The sequence below is a fragment of the Vicugna pacos genome, chromosome 23, assembly GCF_048564905.1.
Source record: "Vicugna pacos chromosome 23, VicPac4, whole genome shotgun sequence".
Taxonomy (NCBI): Eukaryota; Metazoa; Chordata; class Mammalia; order Artiodactyla; family Camelidae; genus Vicugna; species Vicugna pacos.
Genome location: NC_133009.1, coordinates 28256045 through 28272454, shown reverse-complemented (window position 1 = coordinate 28272454; position 16410 = coordinate 28256045). Strand labels below are relative to the sequence as shown.

At 38.3% G+C, this 16410-nt stretch overlaps 1 protein-coding gene across 1 annotated transcript in view; it reads right to left on the bottom strand.

Annotated features, from left to right (window-relative positions):
* USH2A (usherin) overlaps positions 1-16410 on the bottom strand; it is a 698253-nt gene that overhangs the window by 636690 nt on the left and 45153 nt on the right. Inside the window, exons 3-4 of the mRNA XM_072948735.1 lie at positions 8604-9283; positions 4885-5050 (exon numbers count right to left, since the gene is read on the bottom strand). Coding sequence (XP_072804836.1) covers positions 4885-5050; positions 8604-9082 — 645 coding nt within the window. The 5' untranslated portion in view covers positions 9083-9283. The remainder of the gene's footprint in view (positions 1-4884; positions 5051-8603; positions 9284-16410) is intronic.

Genomic DNA, 16410 nt, shown 5'->3' with positions numbered 1-16410 from the left:
AGTAATGGCTATTATCATTTGAACTGATTGTTCTGAAAAACTTTGTTAAATTTATTGATCTTTAGTTAGTTTTGAGTAACTAAAACTATTTTATTAACTTGGGTGATATTCACCTGACTGAATACAAACAGAACACTTTCACATACACATAAATATAGTTTAAGGCAATGAAAATTATTAAAGGAACAACATAGATTGAGATTCTCTTGGGGTGGGAGTTTAGATGGTGCTCCCATGAGAATCCCAGTACACAGAGCTCACTGAAATGAACAAGGAAGCTTCTATTTGGCTGTATGGGCATTTTATGTTCCCTCAATCAATAGAGACATGGAAATACCTTTATGAAGTGTGCACATAGGCATACACTCCAGAGATTAATTGAGAGAGTTGGTTTATCTATTCTAACAAATGTTGGTTAAATTGCATTTTCTTTTTCTCCAGAACTATCAATAGTTTTCCTTTTTCAGATTGAATACATAAATCAAAAGAACATATTTCATGAACAAACTATGATTATGAAACTCCTATTCCTCATCTATCGATTGCTAAAACTTTATTTACCCATGCATTTTTTCCCTTCATTGAATCAGATCAGATCTGCTCTTTTTCACATTATTGTAGCTCAGACCATCTGTGGCTCTTGAATTGTCAATGTATCAAGAAGTCTTCAAAATAGCACAGATAATGTGAAAAACTCCACTGCTAAAACATTCCTTGCTTCCATAACTTGCAGTATCTCATCAGTTTCTAAGTATAGAACTTAACTGTTTTACTTCATTTCAGCATAATTACTAAAGGGTTGCTATACTAATGAGTCTTTCATGCTATTTGTTCTATAAAATACGTAGAGCTACTTAAGAACAGTATTTTCATAGGGAACAGGTTTTACTTTTAAATGATACGCAACTAAATGTCAATATACTTCCAAGTTGTTTTCCTCAACAATCCACAACAAATAGCTGAAGTAAAATCCTTTTACGTATTTATTTTTGAAAAAGAAAATCAAAAGAGATCTTTTAGAATAACTATAACATGTACTGATTCAATATGAAAACTAAGCCTAAAAAATCTGCTAATGTTACCAGTGTTCCCCATTCGATAATAAAAAGTCTGAATTGATTTTTTCCAGTTTTAGTACAAAAAATATGACATAACGAATTTCAGCTTGATATAACTTGAAATAGCCAATATATTAAACCCCAAAGTGAAATTTAAATTGGCAGTCATGTCAGATACAAGTCCCTGAATGAAGATTAGTTTTAAAACTAATCATTTTCCAACAGGTTGAAGCTTCAAAATGCTAGTTCTTGAATAAAGACTGTTAGATCCATTACTATGACATCAGGCATTTTTTGTTTAGGAAACCAGATCTCCAGCACTCAGTATGTCTGGCTCCTCCTCACCATCTTCTGTGCCCAAGGATTTAATTATTTAAAATTCATTTCTTTTTCTGGATTTGGGAAGTTAGAATTCTGATTTTTACTGATGGAAAGCTGACATTGAGTCAACTATCTGAGGCTAAGGTATAAGGTCAGATTGGTTAATTTTATGTCACTAGGTCTTTGTAAGTTAAATTCTTGTTTTTGAGTCAATTCCATAAGTAAAGACATATGTTTTATTTTTATACACACACACATGCACACACCATGTAAATTCATTGATTTGTGGCCATACTGGAGGATGAATTAAAAATATATACATACGCATTAACTAGACTTGCAATTTTAAACTTGACTAAGCCAGATTTTCATTTCTGTGTTCTACCCTATGCCCAGCATGATGAAGACCCTAAATCCCAAAATCAAACAGAACTGGGATGCACTATGTAATAATGAGAGAGGGAGTAAGTTACATTTGATATTAAAATATGTTCTCTGTGATTAAACAGTGAAAGAATTACAAGCTGCATTTGTCCACATCTTGGCCATAAAATCCACCCAAAAGATGCTTCTGTGTAAACAGCAGACAGCTTGAGGATGCAGGAAAAAGCAGCAGCCCGATTGTCAGCTGAAGAGCTAGCTCTGTCACTATCTTCATCCAGACAACGCTCCACAACTTCACAGCTTTCCATACTTTAAAAGTCACTTACTTTTTAATGTAGAACTCACGGAAGCCTCATTTTGTTCATCTAGTCCAATCCTCTTACTACACGAGAAAACTGAGTCAAGTGAATCTGTTAAAGACTACTGACTGAGTAGCATTACCTGAATCAGATTTCTCTGCTCCCAATCTCCTGTCCCTCCCACTGCTTTTTATAACAACTTTTAAAAAAGGAGCACACTTTTATAAATATTTATTGTAATTCATACTATAGGTATCATAGTATCTCAAATGTATTCAGACTGGTGTCTGATTTAAAGGAAGCCTATGCAGGTCTCCAATTTAGAACAAATAATTTTTGTTTGCTGTTTAATTTTCCTTTGGATGATGTTTCCCATAATGCTGGGTACACCCAAATCTATCAATAAATGCCCGATGAATAAATAACCCATATGCATGATTTTCCTAATACTTTATAACTGCTTAGTTCCGTAGTTTTAAGGTAAAACAGAATGGGGGAGGCAAAAAACCTCATGTGAAAATAAAGAAAGAAAAAAAAGAGCACAAATTGGAAAGGACAAGTTTTCTCTTGATAGTCAGTTATGAAATAAAGCAGTCTCATTACATCATAAGTACTTTAACCTTTTCTTGAAAGAAGGGGAAGATTTAAAGATTTATAAAGAAATTTTGCCTCAACTAGGAAATGACTCATATTTGACATATATTGAAATGATAATGCTGATTTCAATAGGCACTCTAAGAGCACTGGACTCCTAGGAGAGTAATTCAGTCACGGTTACCTCTTCAGATTTGGATTTTAAACTTTCTTTGTGAAGCTTTAAATGTACGACTGCCTGCTGTAACATGGCACAGTTTCACAGATAAGGCAAAATAAAGGTGAGTAAAAAGAATGTTTTTCTCTTTGTTGATACAAAAATATGCAACGAATCTATCTGTTATCTTCTGCAGATTCTCTTTGGTGGTTTCTATTTCCACAGTTTTAACAGTATAACCCAATTCTGTTGCACTAGTCAGTGGATGGAATAGACAACAAGATACAGAACAAATTAGTCCCCTATCTGCTAACTACTGAACAAATGAGCACTGATAGATTGAATCCATCATGTGCTGATGGAATCCATCACATCAGACATGACTCATCTTTATGTAGGTCCTTTCAACCCTGGTAGAGTGGAAACCCTACTTCCTGCCAACTGAATTTGCTTAACACATATCCTAGAGAAAAGCCAAGTATGCTAAGTCTAAGATGCTGATAGAATATCTTTTTGTCAATATCTTCTTATGGAAATTGATCATTGTTACCTCCCTGCATTCATATTTCACATGTTCTTCTTAAAGCTTTTCATGCTTTGCTATGCACATACGTAGAATTTCACAGTTATAATCAGACAAAACAAAGATATGTATAAAGTATATTTCAATCCTCAAGAACAGCATCTATGCTGAAACATTTTAAAATCCAAGTAACAATTCTCAAGACCCTCTAAAGAAGTCTACTCACTACCTACTTTGGGGTGGGGAAAAAGGTGGGAAATCAGATTATTTTCATAAAGCGAATGAGGGTACAAATGTCCACTAGAGCAAACTGCGGGTCCACAGACGTCTGGCAGATTCCTGCTCCACGACCCTCTGGTCCAAGGCCTCCCTGGCGTCCGGCTACTGCCCTTTAAAGATAACAAAGAACATTCCTTTCCTAACACATACCTGCCTTAGCTGAGATAATGATCTATACAATGCCTGGAAGTCTGACAGCCAGAACCTGTCACAGCCCCCTGCCAGAGTCTTGCAGCCTGACCCTCTCATGAAACCTCCTCCCTTCCCTGTTACCTCAACATCAACCAACCAGAGACTTGTGCACAAGCCAATCATGCACCTTGTGACCCCTCGGTACCCAATGCAACCCTCCCTAATAAAAGAGCTGAGCAACAGACCCTCAGGGCTCACACTGGCACCTCTCCTCTGTGTGGCCTGTTGCCGTCTACAGCAACATACCTAATAAACTCCTTTTCTGTTCTCATCCTTTGGTAGATTACTTTTACTGCCTGCACACTGGCCCGCCGAACCCCATGACACAAATGGGGTTCACACAAACCAAATCTGGATGCACCTATGAGAACATACATATACTGGAAAGTGCAGCCCACAGCACCTCCAGTCTAAAAAGGCAAGTGTGACTTTTGGCTGCACTGGACCATTACAGAGCCAAGAAACGAAAGAATAAACTGTATTTCTATTGCTGGGAACTATACAATACCAGACATCTCACAGTTATCTCAGCCTTTCGCAGCTTCTAAGGCTAATACAAACTGCAGCTGACAACCCAAGTAATAATGTAACACCTTTTGAGTGTCTGATGTGTAAAGTTCATTAGTTCTAAGGTCAGCGGTTTACCGCAACAGCCAAATTGTATTCATATCATCAGATGCTACCTACAAAAGACAGCTGTAAAGACCAGGCAGGGGTCTTGATATTGCCCAGACTAGCAAAATCAGTACTAGACAGCCAAAGAGCCCTAACACATTTTTGAACAAAATAAAATACACTAGCCAAATAAAACAAAAATTTCCTGAGGATATTATTCCAAACAGGATTGCCTTAAGCTTCTCTGGGGGTTTTCACAGCGAATTTGAGGGGGAAATGCTGGTCTTTCAAGACATACATCATTAAGTCATTTAAAAATCATTTTCCTTTAGTTGTCATTTACACATACTTGAAATCTGAAAGATCGTGCTTCCGATCTTGTCGGAAGATGCCATTAGAGGAAAGAAAGGAAATTGGATCCTTGTGTTTAACCAAATGTTAAATATTTTTTATTTTACTCACCTGCACACTAAGATGAATCCATTTCTTCACAAGAATTCTCCCCAGTGTCATTATTTTTATTGGAGGCTGCAAACCATTTACTGTGCGATAATAAAACACGGTCTCTTTCTCAGATATTGTAAGCTTGAACACAATCTGCCCATCCGCCGTTTTTTCTATAATACACCTTAGGAAGCAACCAGAAAAGAGAAAAGGTTAGCCTCCAACCAAAAGACATGCTACAGCACTGTGCAATTACGGTGGTGTAACTGACCCCAGACTCCACTCAAAAAAGGGTCACCATGAATAAGCACCTGAATGTCATCATACTCAGGACCAGTATTTTTTAGATTAAGAAGCCCTCTGATTTCAATAAAAAACAGAATTCTTATTTGCAGTATATTCCCCAGAACCTCAACTCCCTTTATCAGAGATTCATGATGGGAGCTGAAGTGGTGGAATCATCCCGCAAAACCAACATTTAGCCTATTGGCTCATTAGTTCCTCTGCTGTTTCTTTTATAGGAAGCGGCACAATCCACCACATCCTGCTTGGGTACTGAGTTACCAGCGCAAATCTTATTCTTTTTTTTTTTTTAAATATAAAGAGAGTTTAGCATCCACAGAAGGCTCTAAACTGCCAGCCCTGAAGTCAGAATCGCTCTATTTAATTCCCATGATGAAATGGAGAATGGACAACTGTAGTCTTTACTCACCCCATCATCAAGTGGCCAGAAGCCAAAGCTGGGGTCTGTAAGACCTCGCTCTCCATGACCACATAGCCCAACTGAGGCACTGAGATAATAATGATCTTGGATGAAAGGCCATCCTATTTTCTAAAGACACGGTGAAATATTTTGATCAATCAGAAGAATTTGCAGAAAATGTCTAGGTCTTGTGTCGAGCCAGAAGTGATTAAAAAAAAAATTTGGTCACTATTTTTATCACAACAGCACTCTTTTCTCATCCCTTTAAATAAGTATTTTTTGTTTATTTTTTTTAATTTTTTGTATTATTTTATTTCATACTAATTACATCATTGTATTCCTGGCCACTCTGCACCCACTGAGCAGAAACAGATATGAACTTAAGCCCCTTTCCTCTATTACATTTCAACCTAGCAATTCAACTTTTTAGCAGAAGAGAGAATATTAGGAATGTCTGCTAGTGGCCTACCGTGTGGATTATTCCGTCAAATCTACTATTCAAAGAGAAATATCACCAGCATTATCCATCAGTCCATCAACAAACTATTACTCCCAAATAACAAACTATTAAAGATGCTCATTGGCCCCCGGAATCTCAGACAATAACTCAAGAAGGAGGTGCACCCCAGGGAGAAGAACTTCATCACGTACTAGGCGTCTGGGTTCCCTTCTTCACCCAGTTGCCTCCTACTCAGTTTAGGCATCTCCATGATGATGTCTGATCATGGACTCCTTCTTGCTCAAGGGTCTCAAGGGGCCTTCATTTATGCTTGCTTACACTGTGCTGCCTTGGCAAGGACACCGATCTATTCATCTTCCCATTAGATGAGTTATCTGGGGTTAGAAGCATAGCCTGGTATATGGCAGACCCTCACAAAATGATGAGTTAGTCATCTAATTGAGTAGGAAGAGTCAAAGAGGCAAAGGTAAGACTGGGCCAACAAAGAATTATTGCTAAACATGTTTTAAAACTTTCCTTAGAGGGCACATTTTTCACAAAGCAGTTCATCTCACTTGCATTTATTCTTTCCAAGAGTTGAGAGGTAGTAAGACTGGAGCACACTTAATAGTCACTATTTTACTGTCACCATTTTACTCTATCTTGTACATGTATTTGAAGATAAAGTTATGAGAACTGTGTATTTTTTACCTTAGGCAAGTAAGTTTAGTTGACATAGATTTCATATAAAGTAGAAATGTGGTTCTATGGAAATTCTACATGATTTTTTTGAACTCTTGGGGAGGTGGATATTTCTAAGTCACTGGAATGAGTTTCTCTTTATTCCCTGCCTCCACGTCTTAAACAATCTAAGAAGAGTTTGTCTCTATTGGTTTTTTCTCGAGTTTAAATCTACAAGTTACAATTTGACCATTACTCAAGAATGTATTTGCCAAATGCAGGCTTATTTCCCCAAGCTTACTGAAAATGCATTTCTTAATATGTTATTGATTATCTTCCTTGCTATTTTGTTTGCTTGTAAACATACTAGCCTTGGTAGATAATGAATGTGAGAGGAAGGCAGGTAGCAAAATATTTAGGAACTGGATTTATTTTGCTCCTGGATAAACAATAATTGGATAATCCATGTTTTGTTTGTTTTACTTATCTAGTGCAAACACCCCGAAATTCCCCTAATTCCCATAGGTTTTTTAGTTCTGAGAATGGAAACGACCTTGACGCATGGAACTCTCAAAACTGTAAACCATGTGCTACCGCTTTTGTAAATACTCCTGTCTTCTTTATACAAAATGATACCAATAGAAGATGAATCTGGTAGAGACATACCCCTTGGAAAAAGCCTGGAAAAAATATTTCACCCTAGCCATATATGTCAAGAGACAATTTTTAAGACTCTTTGGACATTAGTTACATAAACTAAAGTAGGTTGGATTTACTGACATTTCAAACAGTACGGAAACAGGGTTTTCTTTTAGGGGACACACAGAAATAGGGATAATGGTCTGTGATGATTTTCACTTCAAATAAAACAAAATGAAAATATGCCAACTTTCACTTGGCAAACTAAAACTAAACACCAAAGATATTTAAGTCATATTTGCTTATGAGATCATAAGACTTTTCTGGTTTGTCTCACAAGTTTTTAGATACAAGGCCAACATCCTCACACAAAGAAACACCACCAGGGGAAGTCAAATGCCCTACGGGAAGATGAAAGATAAGCAAAAAAGTGCCTCAAAACTGTCTTACTTATTCCAGTTTCCATATTGACTCCAAACACTTAGGGGAAACATTGGAAATCATCTTAAGAAATGATTACACAATGAAAAAAAAAACCAGGTGATTACATAAAATAACAAAAAAATGTTAAGGAAGCCCCAATCGGAACTCACTGAAGGCATTCCTACTGGGATCCAAGGCATGAAAGCTTCTGAGAATCTTTTATGCTCATCTCTGTACTTCCCAACAGATGAAGGCAACTTGAGGTAAAGGGCTGAAAGCTACCTCCTCTCAAAGGCGGAGAATCATTCATTTATTCAACTCCTACGACTGAGCATTTTCCATGAGTCAAACAAACATCTCTTCCTGGGAAAATAAGGATGAGAGAGCTATGTGCCTAAGGGAAATTTTACAGTCTAGTGAGGGCAGGTGGTTTATACAAACCTAGACCAACACTGAAAATAGCCATTATTTGTATTACTAGTCCCCATGCCTCAAAAATCACACTGAGCCTGGTTTAGCCTCTGAAGAGTAAGACCAAAGGTTTAGATCAACTACTGAAAATAAAAATGAGCCTGGTGTAAACATGTCCCCGGCAAGGAAGTTATTTTAACATACTATTTTTGGAGGTTTCACTTCGTCCATGGAAAGGAGAAAACTACTTTGAATTTAGAGGGGTGGGGGGAATGTTTGGAATATAACGTTGACGAGGAATGAATGCAGGAGTTGGTCTTCAGTCACATGAGTTCCCAAGCGCTAGCCTTCATTTCGAGTTTAGAACTGAAGTTGCAGGAGCCTTCGCTCGTACTGATTTTTCGGGATCCCAGGAAAGCTTACCCTCCCTCTCCTACTTACATTACACCTTCTTGCTCGGGTTTCAGCCACACAGCTAGAGTAAATGATGCCGCCAGCCGCGGAGCAGGAGGAGAAGCAAAGCACTTCTTGTGACTTCCGAAGATGAAACTTGAAGAATTGCTCTGGGAATTGGGCCGCAGATCACGCCGGTCCACCGTGATGCAGCTCCCGAGGCCGGCTGCAAAGAGGGCGGTGGGGTCCGGGGACGTGGACCGGTAGGGGCAGTCCTGCACGCAGACCCGCTGGCTGCAGAACCGCAGGCTTTCCATAGCGGCCGGGCTCTGACAAAACATGCTCCGCGCCGGGAGTCCACACGTGGCCTGGGCTGGCACAACTGAAACCTTCTTGAAAGCGCCTACATTCTCCAGCCTGGGGAAGAGGCCCCGCGAGTCGGCCCACGGCAGGGACGCTAGATAGGCCAAGAGCAGTGTTTCTGGGACAGGCAACAAGAAGCCCAGGGAAAGAGCCAGGCAATGCATGTTTACAAAAAAGCATTCTCCTCCTGATACAGTCTTCTTAAATAAACAAGGCCAACGGTGCTCGCCAGCCACGCTTCAGAGCAGGGTGCATTAAGTAACGTTGAGATGCTCCATTTCCGGGAAACTGCAGATGTGTTTTCACACCGGGGTAACAGCAAAGGCCTTCTTAGCAATGGTGAAGACATGTGTAGCCTCTGGTGTCTGGGAATCAAAAGAAAAAAACAAAAAACAAAAAACAGTGTCACAGTGTCAAGGAAAACCTGCTACATCTTTAAAACTTCAGTTCACTCTGAGCATGAGGACTCTGAGGCTCAGGCAGAAATTTTAAACTTCTTGAGAAACATTTGAAATCCATTATCTAGACTAAAACACTCATTCTTTGGGTAACTCTCTCATCTCATTGGGCAGATCAAGCACTCTAGAAGTTCACAGGACAACCAGATTTTATACACACATATATGTGTATTTCTACTAATACATTTCCCCCAGTCATTTCAGACGGCTGCTCCACCCCAGGGAATTAGCACAATCCACCCTACTTGACGAGGTAAAGAACTGTATAGATTTCCTTTACACACGCAACGGATGCTGGAACACAGGGCCAACTTGCAGATGTCCCAAATCAAGCTGGCAAAGCACTTCGGGCCTGCCCTCCTCATCCCAGCATGTGCAGCCACAACTTTAAGCTCCCAGTAAAGCTGATTAGAAACCCAACACCATCTGTCCGTCCCACGCCTCAGTATTTAGCAAAGGCTCGTGTGTTTCCCCATATGACTACGCATTTGTAGGTTAAATGTGGACCCTGAATACTGTGTCAGTAATTGTACTGATAAATAAGCTGAGTTACCCTTTCTTTATTGCATTTCAACCAGTCCCCTCAGTGTGACAAATGGCTCTTCCCAGGACCGCTGTCCCTTGTTGCCTGGCAACGCAGCGGTCACCCCCCAGCTACTTTGCTACTCTCAGCAAAGAGGCCACAGCAGCAGGACTACTGCAAGGAAGACTTGGGTGCCCAAGTCAGGGATTCTGCACAGCAAATGTTTGGTTACCTGAAAAACTCAGCGCAGTCAGCTTGCTGGCCCGCCTGGAACTAAGCTCCCCAAGCCTGCAGCAGGTGCCTCAGGCAGTGGGAGGGACCAAAAGGGGGACAGGCATGCATAATTTTAAAGCAGCAGTGCACCTTATCCTCTGATCCTTTTTTGCCCCTCCCCCTTTCCCCACTTGCATGCACCTCAATCCACTTAATCATGTCATCAAAATGATCTGCCACTATTTCACAGGAACACAATGAGTAATTCCCAGTGCCCTCTTTTCTGGTGTACAGACACAATGATACCCTAAAAGCACAGTCCACTGATGAAAGTTTCTGTTGACCATTCAGCTGTTACTGCATTCTTCACCCCAGAATACCCTCTCCTAAATATACATGCTTTTCTAGATTATGAAGAGCATCTGATGGTATCTCTAAATGTTGCATTTGGAAGATCAGGGATTTTAATTAAACTGCAGAAGCAAAGGAATTGCTGGCTTTTTTAGCTGCTTGATTGGATATGAAATGTGTGTATTTATGAATGCATAGTTTGATGTCAATTCTGTGCAGTTTTATTTCACCCAAAACTCTCTCTTTTCAACCATCGTGGATGTTTTATCCTAAATGAGAACTATCCTAAAGCAACTGACACTTCTATTCCTCCATTAGTATCTTAAGAATGGAAAAGTCATTTGGGAAACAACCAGCCAATTGTGCTTTTAATTTCTGTAAAATAAAACATAATATTTAGACAGATTTATCATTTTTAGAGAAATGTTTAGAAAGGAGAGTGTGTTTGCATGGTGTTTCTTGTTAGTAAGGCAGCCAGGGACAAATCCAAAGTGTCTTCTCTCAGATTTCACTTAATTTCTCTTCCAAGAGATACCTGACGACCACCCTTTTAAGTATCAAGTGTATTTATCAGAACTAGGTGCTTCCAGAGGAAATATTCACCTTTTGACAAATTATCCTATTCATTCTAACTGTTGGTTATTACAATCTTGCAAGGGCAATTTTTTTTATTAAAAAGTAAATTTTAATTTAAAACCAGCTAATAGGTAAGGACTTCTAAAAATTTGGGAAAATATGTTTGGAAATAGATATATAGGACACAGTGAAGTAGACAAATGGATTATTCAGACCTCTTTACAAAACATGCAACCAATATTTGTCTTCAAACAAGTTATACAATGGCTGGCTTTTCCTTACGCCTTGTGAATCCAAGGATTAACTTTAGTTTTTAGTTGTTGGGCTTCAGTGTAATTTTGGGGTCACCATTCTGGGGATGAGAAATCTTCTACCACATAACAGCTCCTGCTGTGTGGTGGGAAGTCATGACTCAAAATAGACCATCTAAGATTAGCGACACTGCTCCACATTCAGAAACTCTGCCTGTAATTTGCAAAGGCAGACAATGGATTGACAGATCCCTCCAATTCTGCAATTCAGTGCTATCAACCCTGAAGACACATCTGGTAAATGAACTGGGCACCCACTGTTCCACCACTACTCTAAGTGCCTGAGAATACACATAGGGAAAAAAAAAGTTAAAATGTAGAGGAGGAAAGTTTAGTTAAATACACATAGCCATGTGCTATTTTTTTTTCATATATTTTTGTTGTTTGATTGGGTGGTTCTTCTGCTCTGGACCAGTTAAGATGGTCTGATATTGTCTAACTCACTCATCTAGCAGTTTGCTTGACAGTAATGGGAGTCTACCCCAAGCTCATTCTGACCATAGCAGAAATATTCCCAACAACAGAAGATGGGAGGCCCTAATGTCCAAGTGCTACTCAGGCCTCTGCTTGTTAGCAAATTAACATTTGCTCATGTTCCATGGACCAGAGCAAGTCACATGACCAAGCCCAGATTCAAGGGCTGTGAAATTGACTCCACTCTTCAAAGAGAGTCACCCTGTAAAGAGGCACATGTTAACAGAATGGAAAGGATCTGTGACCATTTCTCAATTTTATACCAAGAGTTCCTAGCAATTTTTTTCTAGTTGTAAAGACATCATGTCACATTGAATCAGAATATTCTTGTGTAAAAAGTCAGGAAAGTGGTATTTTAGTTACACAGCTGTAAGTTTATACTCACTGTGGCAAAGCTTATTATAAGCTTAGTTTTTCAAGCACTTGAGGCTTAGCTCCTGTTGATGGACAAAATCAAGGGGTATCCTTCAGTTTTCAGCATCCATGGATTTACTATTAAAATTGACTAGGGGAGGGTATAGCTCAGTAGAGGGTAGGGTGTGCTTAGCATACACAGGGTCCTGTGTTCAATCCCCAGTACCTCCATTAAAAAAATTAGAAAAATAAACAAATAAACCTAATTACCCCTCCAAAAAAAAAAGGATAAAATACTGGTGGGTTTTTAAAAAAGAATGTAAAATTGACTAACCGCTGGCATAACTGATCTAGAAAAAGAACGGCGGATGCGTAGTAAGTAATATTAGATAATGAAACTAGCGGCATAAACTACAGATGCAATGGGGATTACAAAGACAAGAAAATATTGTAGATAATTTTATGAGAATTAAACTTGAGTTCTTAGGGGAATTGGCCAAGTTCCTTAACACTGCCAACTTTAGACTGAGTCAAGAAGAAAGTGATGGAAACAACCCAAATGTCCATCAACTGCAGAATATATAAATAAACTGTGGTATACTCATACACTGGGAGGAGATAGCACAATTAGTACTATCTCCTCACACGACACACAAAGTACTGCTACAAGCAACGTGGATAAGTCTCAGACATTGTAATGAAGTGAAAGAAGGCAGACACACCAAGAACATCCTGTGTGATTCCATTTACATGACGTGCAAACAGTCAAAGCAAATCTATGGTGACAGTCAGAATAGTGTTCTCTCTTTAAAACACTGGAAGATATGGGAAAGGATTCAAAGAAACCAGCAAAAGTGCTGAAATTTCTTTATCTTGATATGGGTGGTGGTGACACAGACAGATGCATTATTAAAAGTTGGTCAAGCTTTACACTTCAGATTTGTGCACTTTGTGCAAAATACACCTCAGTAAAAAATAACAGTAAATGTTAAGACATTAACATGAATTGTTCTATTTATTCTCATTTACAGTTAAATTTCTTCCCACCAGGAAAACAGTGGGCCCAGATAGTTGCACAAATCAGTTATACCACACATCTGGGAAACCTGTAATTCCAATTTTTACAAACATTCCCCAACTTTTTTTTTTTTACAAGGCAGTTATAACCAAGAGTGTGAGAGTGAGACAGAGAGAATATAAAACAGAAGAATATGAGAAAGGAAAATTAAAGACCAATCACACTCATATACACAATGCAAAAAAATTTCTGAATAAAACATAAGCAAACTGAATTCAGAAATATATAAAAAGCTTAAACCCCCTGACCAAGTTGGGTTTGTTCCAGAATTGCAAAATTAGTTTGACTTAAAGTACATTAATATAAGTCACCATAAAAAGAGTTTTAAAAATTTCTGTGATTTTACTTAGGGCTAAAATTCCTAAAAATCTATTTATTTAGGACTGAAATCCTTAATAAACTAGAAACAGAATAAAACTTCTGTAACTTGCCCGTTCATTTACAAAAACAACCAACATCGCAAATAATAATCACAATAATTAGCACTTTTGTAAAAATCAGGAGTAGAGCAAGAACGCCTACTATCCCTGCCTCTAGGCAACATTTTACTAGCCAGTGCATGAAAATAAGGAAAATATTATTATACCAAAGCGTAAGTGCTGAAGATGATTACCAAATCTCATTTGTTTCTGTAGATAACAAAATTTAAAGGCAAATATTTGATCTAGGTTCTGGAGAGAAGATTACATATGATTAATGCTGTTCATCCGTTTTGGCTCCTTTTTTCTAGGCACAGACTACTTGACCCCCTGTCGAATTAGACGTAGCCACGTGACTTGCTTCAGCTGATGAAATAGGAGCCCCTACTAGAGTGGAAACTACAAGGACCAGTGTGCAATTTCCTATGATCACTCTCTCACTCTGCCACGGCCAGATGGTGGCTGCGCTGTCAGCCTCTTGCCCTGGCTGGGAAGACATAGATCAGAATCTGCCTGCCGACCCTATTAGACACATAGCATGTGAGAGAAATAAAACTTACTGTTTAAAGGAATTCTTTTTTGAAATTTTATTGTTCATTATTACTGCAGGTTAACAGCTTAATCTAAGTGATGCAAAGATCAATAAACAAATCAACTGTACTCTATGCCAGCTAGAGAATGAAACAAATTAGAAAATGTAACTGAAAGATGCTATTAGTATCAGTAGGTACTTAGGAACAAATCTAAAAAATGCATTACTACTATGAAAAAAAATCAAATCTTTTTGAATAACATTTAAGAGGCCTAAAACGAAAAGAGAGATATATTATGTTCTTGGATTAACTGATTATCACCAGAATGATGTTTTCATATAGTAACCTGTTAATCCAATGCAATTCCTGTAAAAATCACAACAGAGTTATTCATGGAACTTGTTCTAAACTTATTCTGAAGCATATAAAGAAGAGCAAAGAGCCAACAGCACCCAAGGCACTGCAGAAGTAGAAGATGATGAAGGACTTTGCTAACAGATATCAAGATTTATGTAAGGTCATATAAATCAGGAGTGGGCAACAGTAGTACACAGATAGGGGAGAAATCTAACAGAAACATCAAAAACCACCAGAAGAGACTCACACACACACTTAGACTTATATTTGTCCCTGCATACCACTAAAAAAAAAAAGGATGAACTAGTTAGCAAAGTTTGCAAAGAAGATTAATCACCCTCATTGGAAAATAAGATTGGAAACCTACCTCTCACAACAGATAGGAATTAACATGCAAGTGTCAGTCCATCTGGAAGTAAGAGACAAATCTTTAAGATCTTGAAATTAAAGGAGATGCTTTAATGACCTGAAGACAGAACATATTTCTTAAACTAGACAGAAGTATAAAGCATAAAAGATAAATAAACATGACTACATTAAAACCATGAACTTCTGTTCATCAAATGTTCCCATAAAGTGAAAACCTATACCACAACATGAGACGTGTCACACACGTAATGGGAAAAGGATTAATAAACAGAAGGCTTAAATAATTTCTATTAGAAAAAAACAAATACTCCAATTCCTTAAAAAAAAAAAAAGACAGAAGATATAAGCAAGCGTTCCACAGAACAATAAACAAGAGGGGCCAATAAACTTACAGGAAGTGTTGGGCTTTATCAGTCACTAGGGAGAGGCAAGTTAAAACCAGAGAGGTTTTGTTTTACATGGGCTAAATCGTACAAATTTTACACTAGGACAATGACAACTGTTAGGGAGAGTATGTAGCAAAAGGAACCCTAAATATTTCAGGCAAAAGGGTAAATTGACACAAACGCTTTAAAGAACAAGTTAGCACATTTAGAAAAGTTGAAGCTACGTAAATCCTAAGAAACAGCACACTCACCCTGGCACACATTCACTAGGAAACCCTAACACTAAGCACCCGGGAGGTATATTCCACATGTTCACAGTGGTGGCTTCTGGTAGTGCCAGAAAACTGGAAACCATTCAATGCCTTTGATAAGAATCTATCGATAAATCACTGACTTTTTCCTGTGACAACAGATTCTGCTATGCATTGATCTCCTCATTTTTCTTATGTCTTCATGTTCCCGCTGTGCTTTGCAGTTTCCTATGATACCAGTTGACTGTTAACGCATTTATCCAACCAATTATCCTACCACAGGTTAAAATGGGCAAGCACAGTGCATTGAGTGTAATATTCTGATTTTGGCTTTCCTATCTTTTCAAGCATTCATGGTAGATGAGAAATCCTACAATGAATCATTGGGTTTTTAAATTACGTGCTTACTCTTCCTCACATTTGAAGATTCAGATGGCTAGTTCTTGGATAATTGAAGCTTGATTTAGTCGTAACAGTCATCACAATAGATGCCATGTATTGAGTGATTCATAGGTAGCAGGCACCATACACAGGATCTACACGTGTGTGTTTATGTACATATGTATGTATACATAGCCATAGTATCCTTACTACAATTCTAGGAGGTAAGTATTATCACCTCATTTCACAAATGTAAAAACTGAAGTTTGGAAGGGCTTCTCATCTGGAGAAAAATAAGCCTTTCTAACACGAGAGGCACTCAAACAATGTTTTTAAAATTGTAGAACAGATAAAAAAGATTATACTGTATAGCACAGGGAAATATACACAAGATCTTATAGTAGCTCACATAGAAAAAATGTGACAATGAATATATATATATATGTTCATGTGTAACT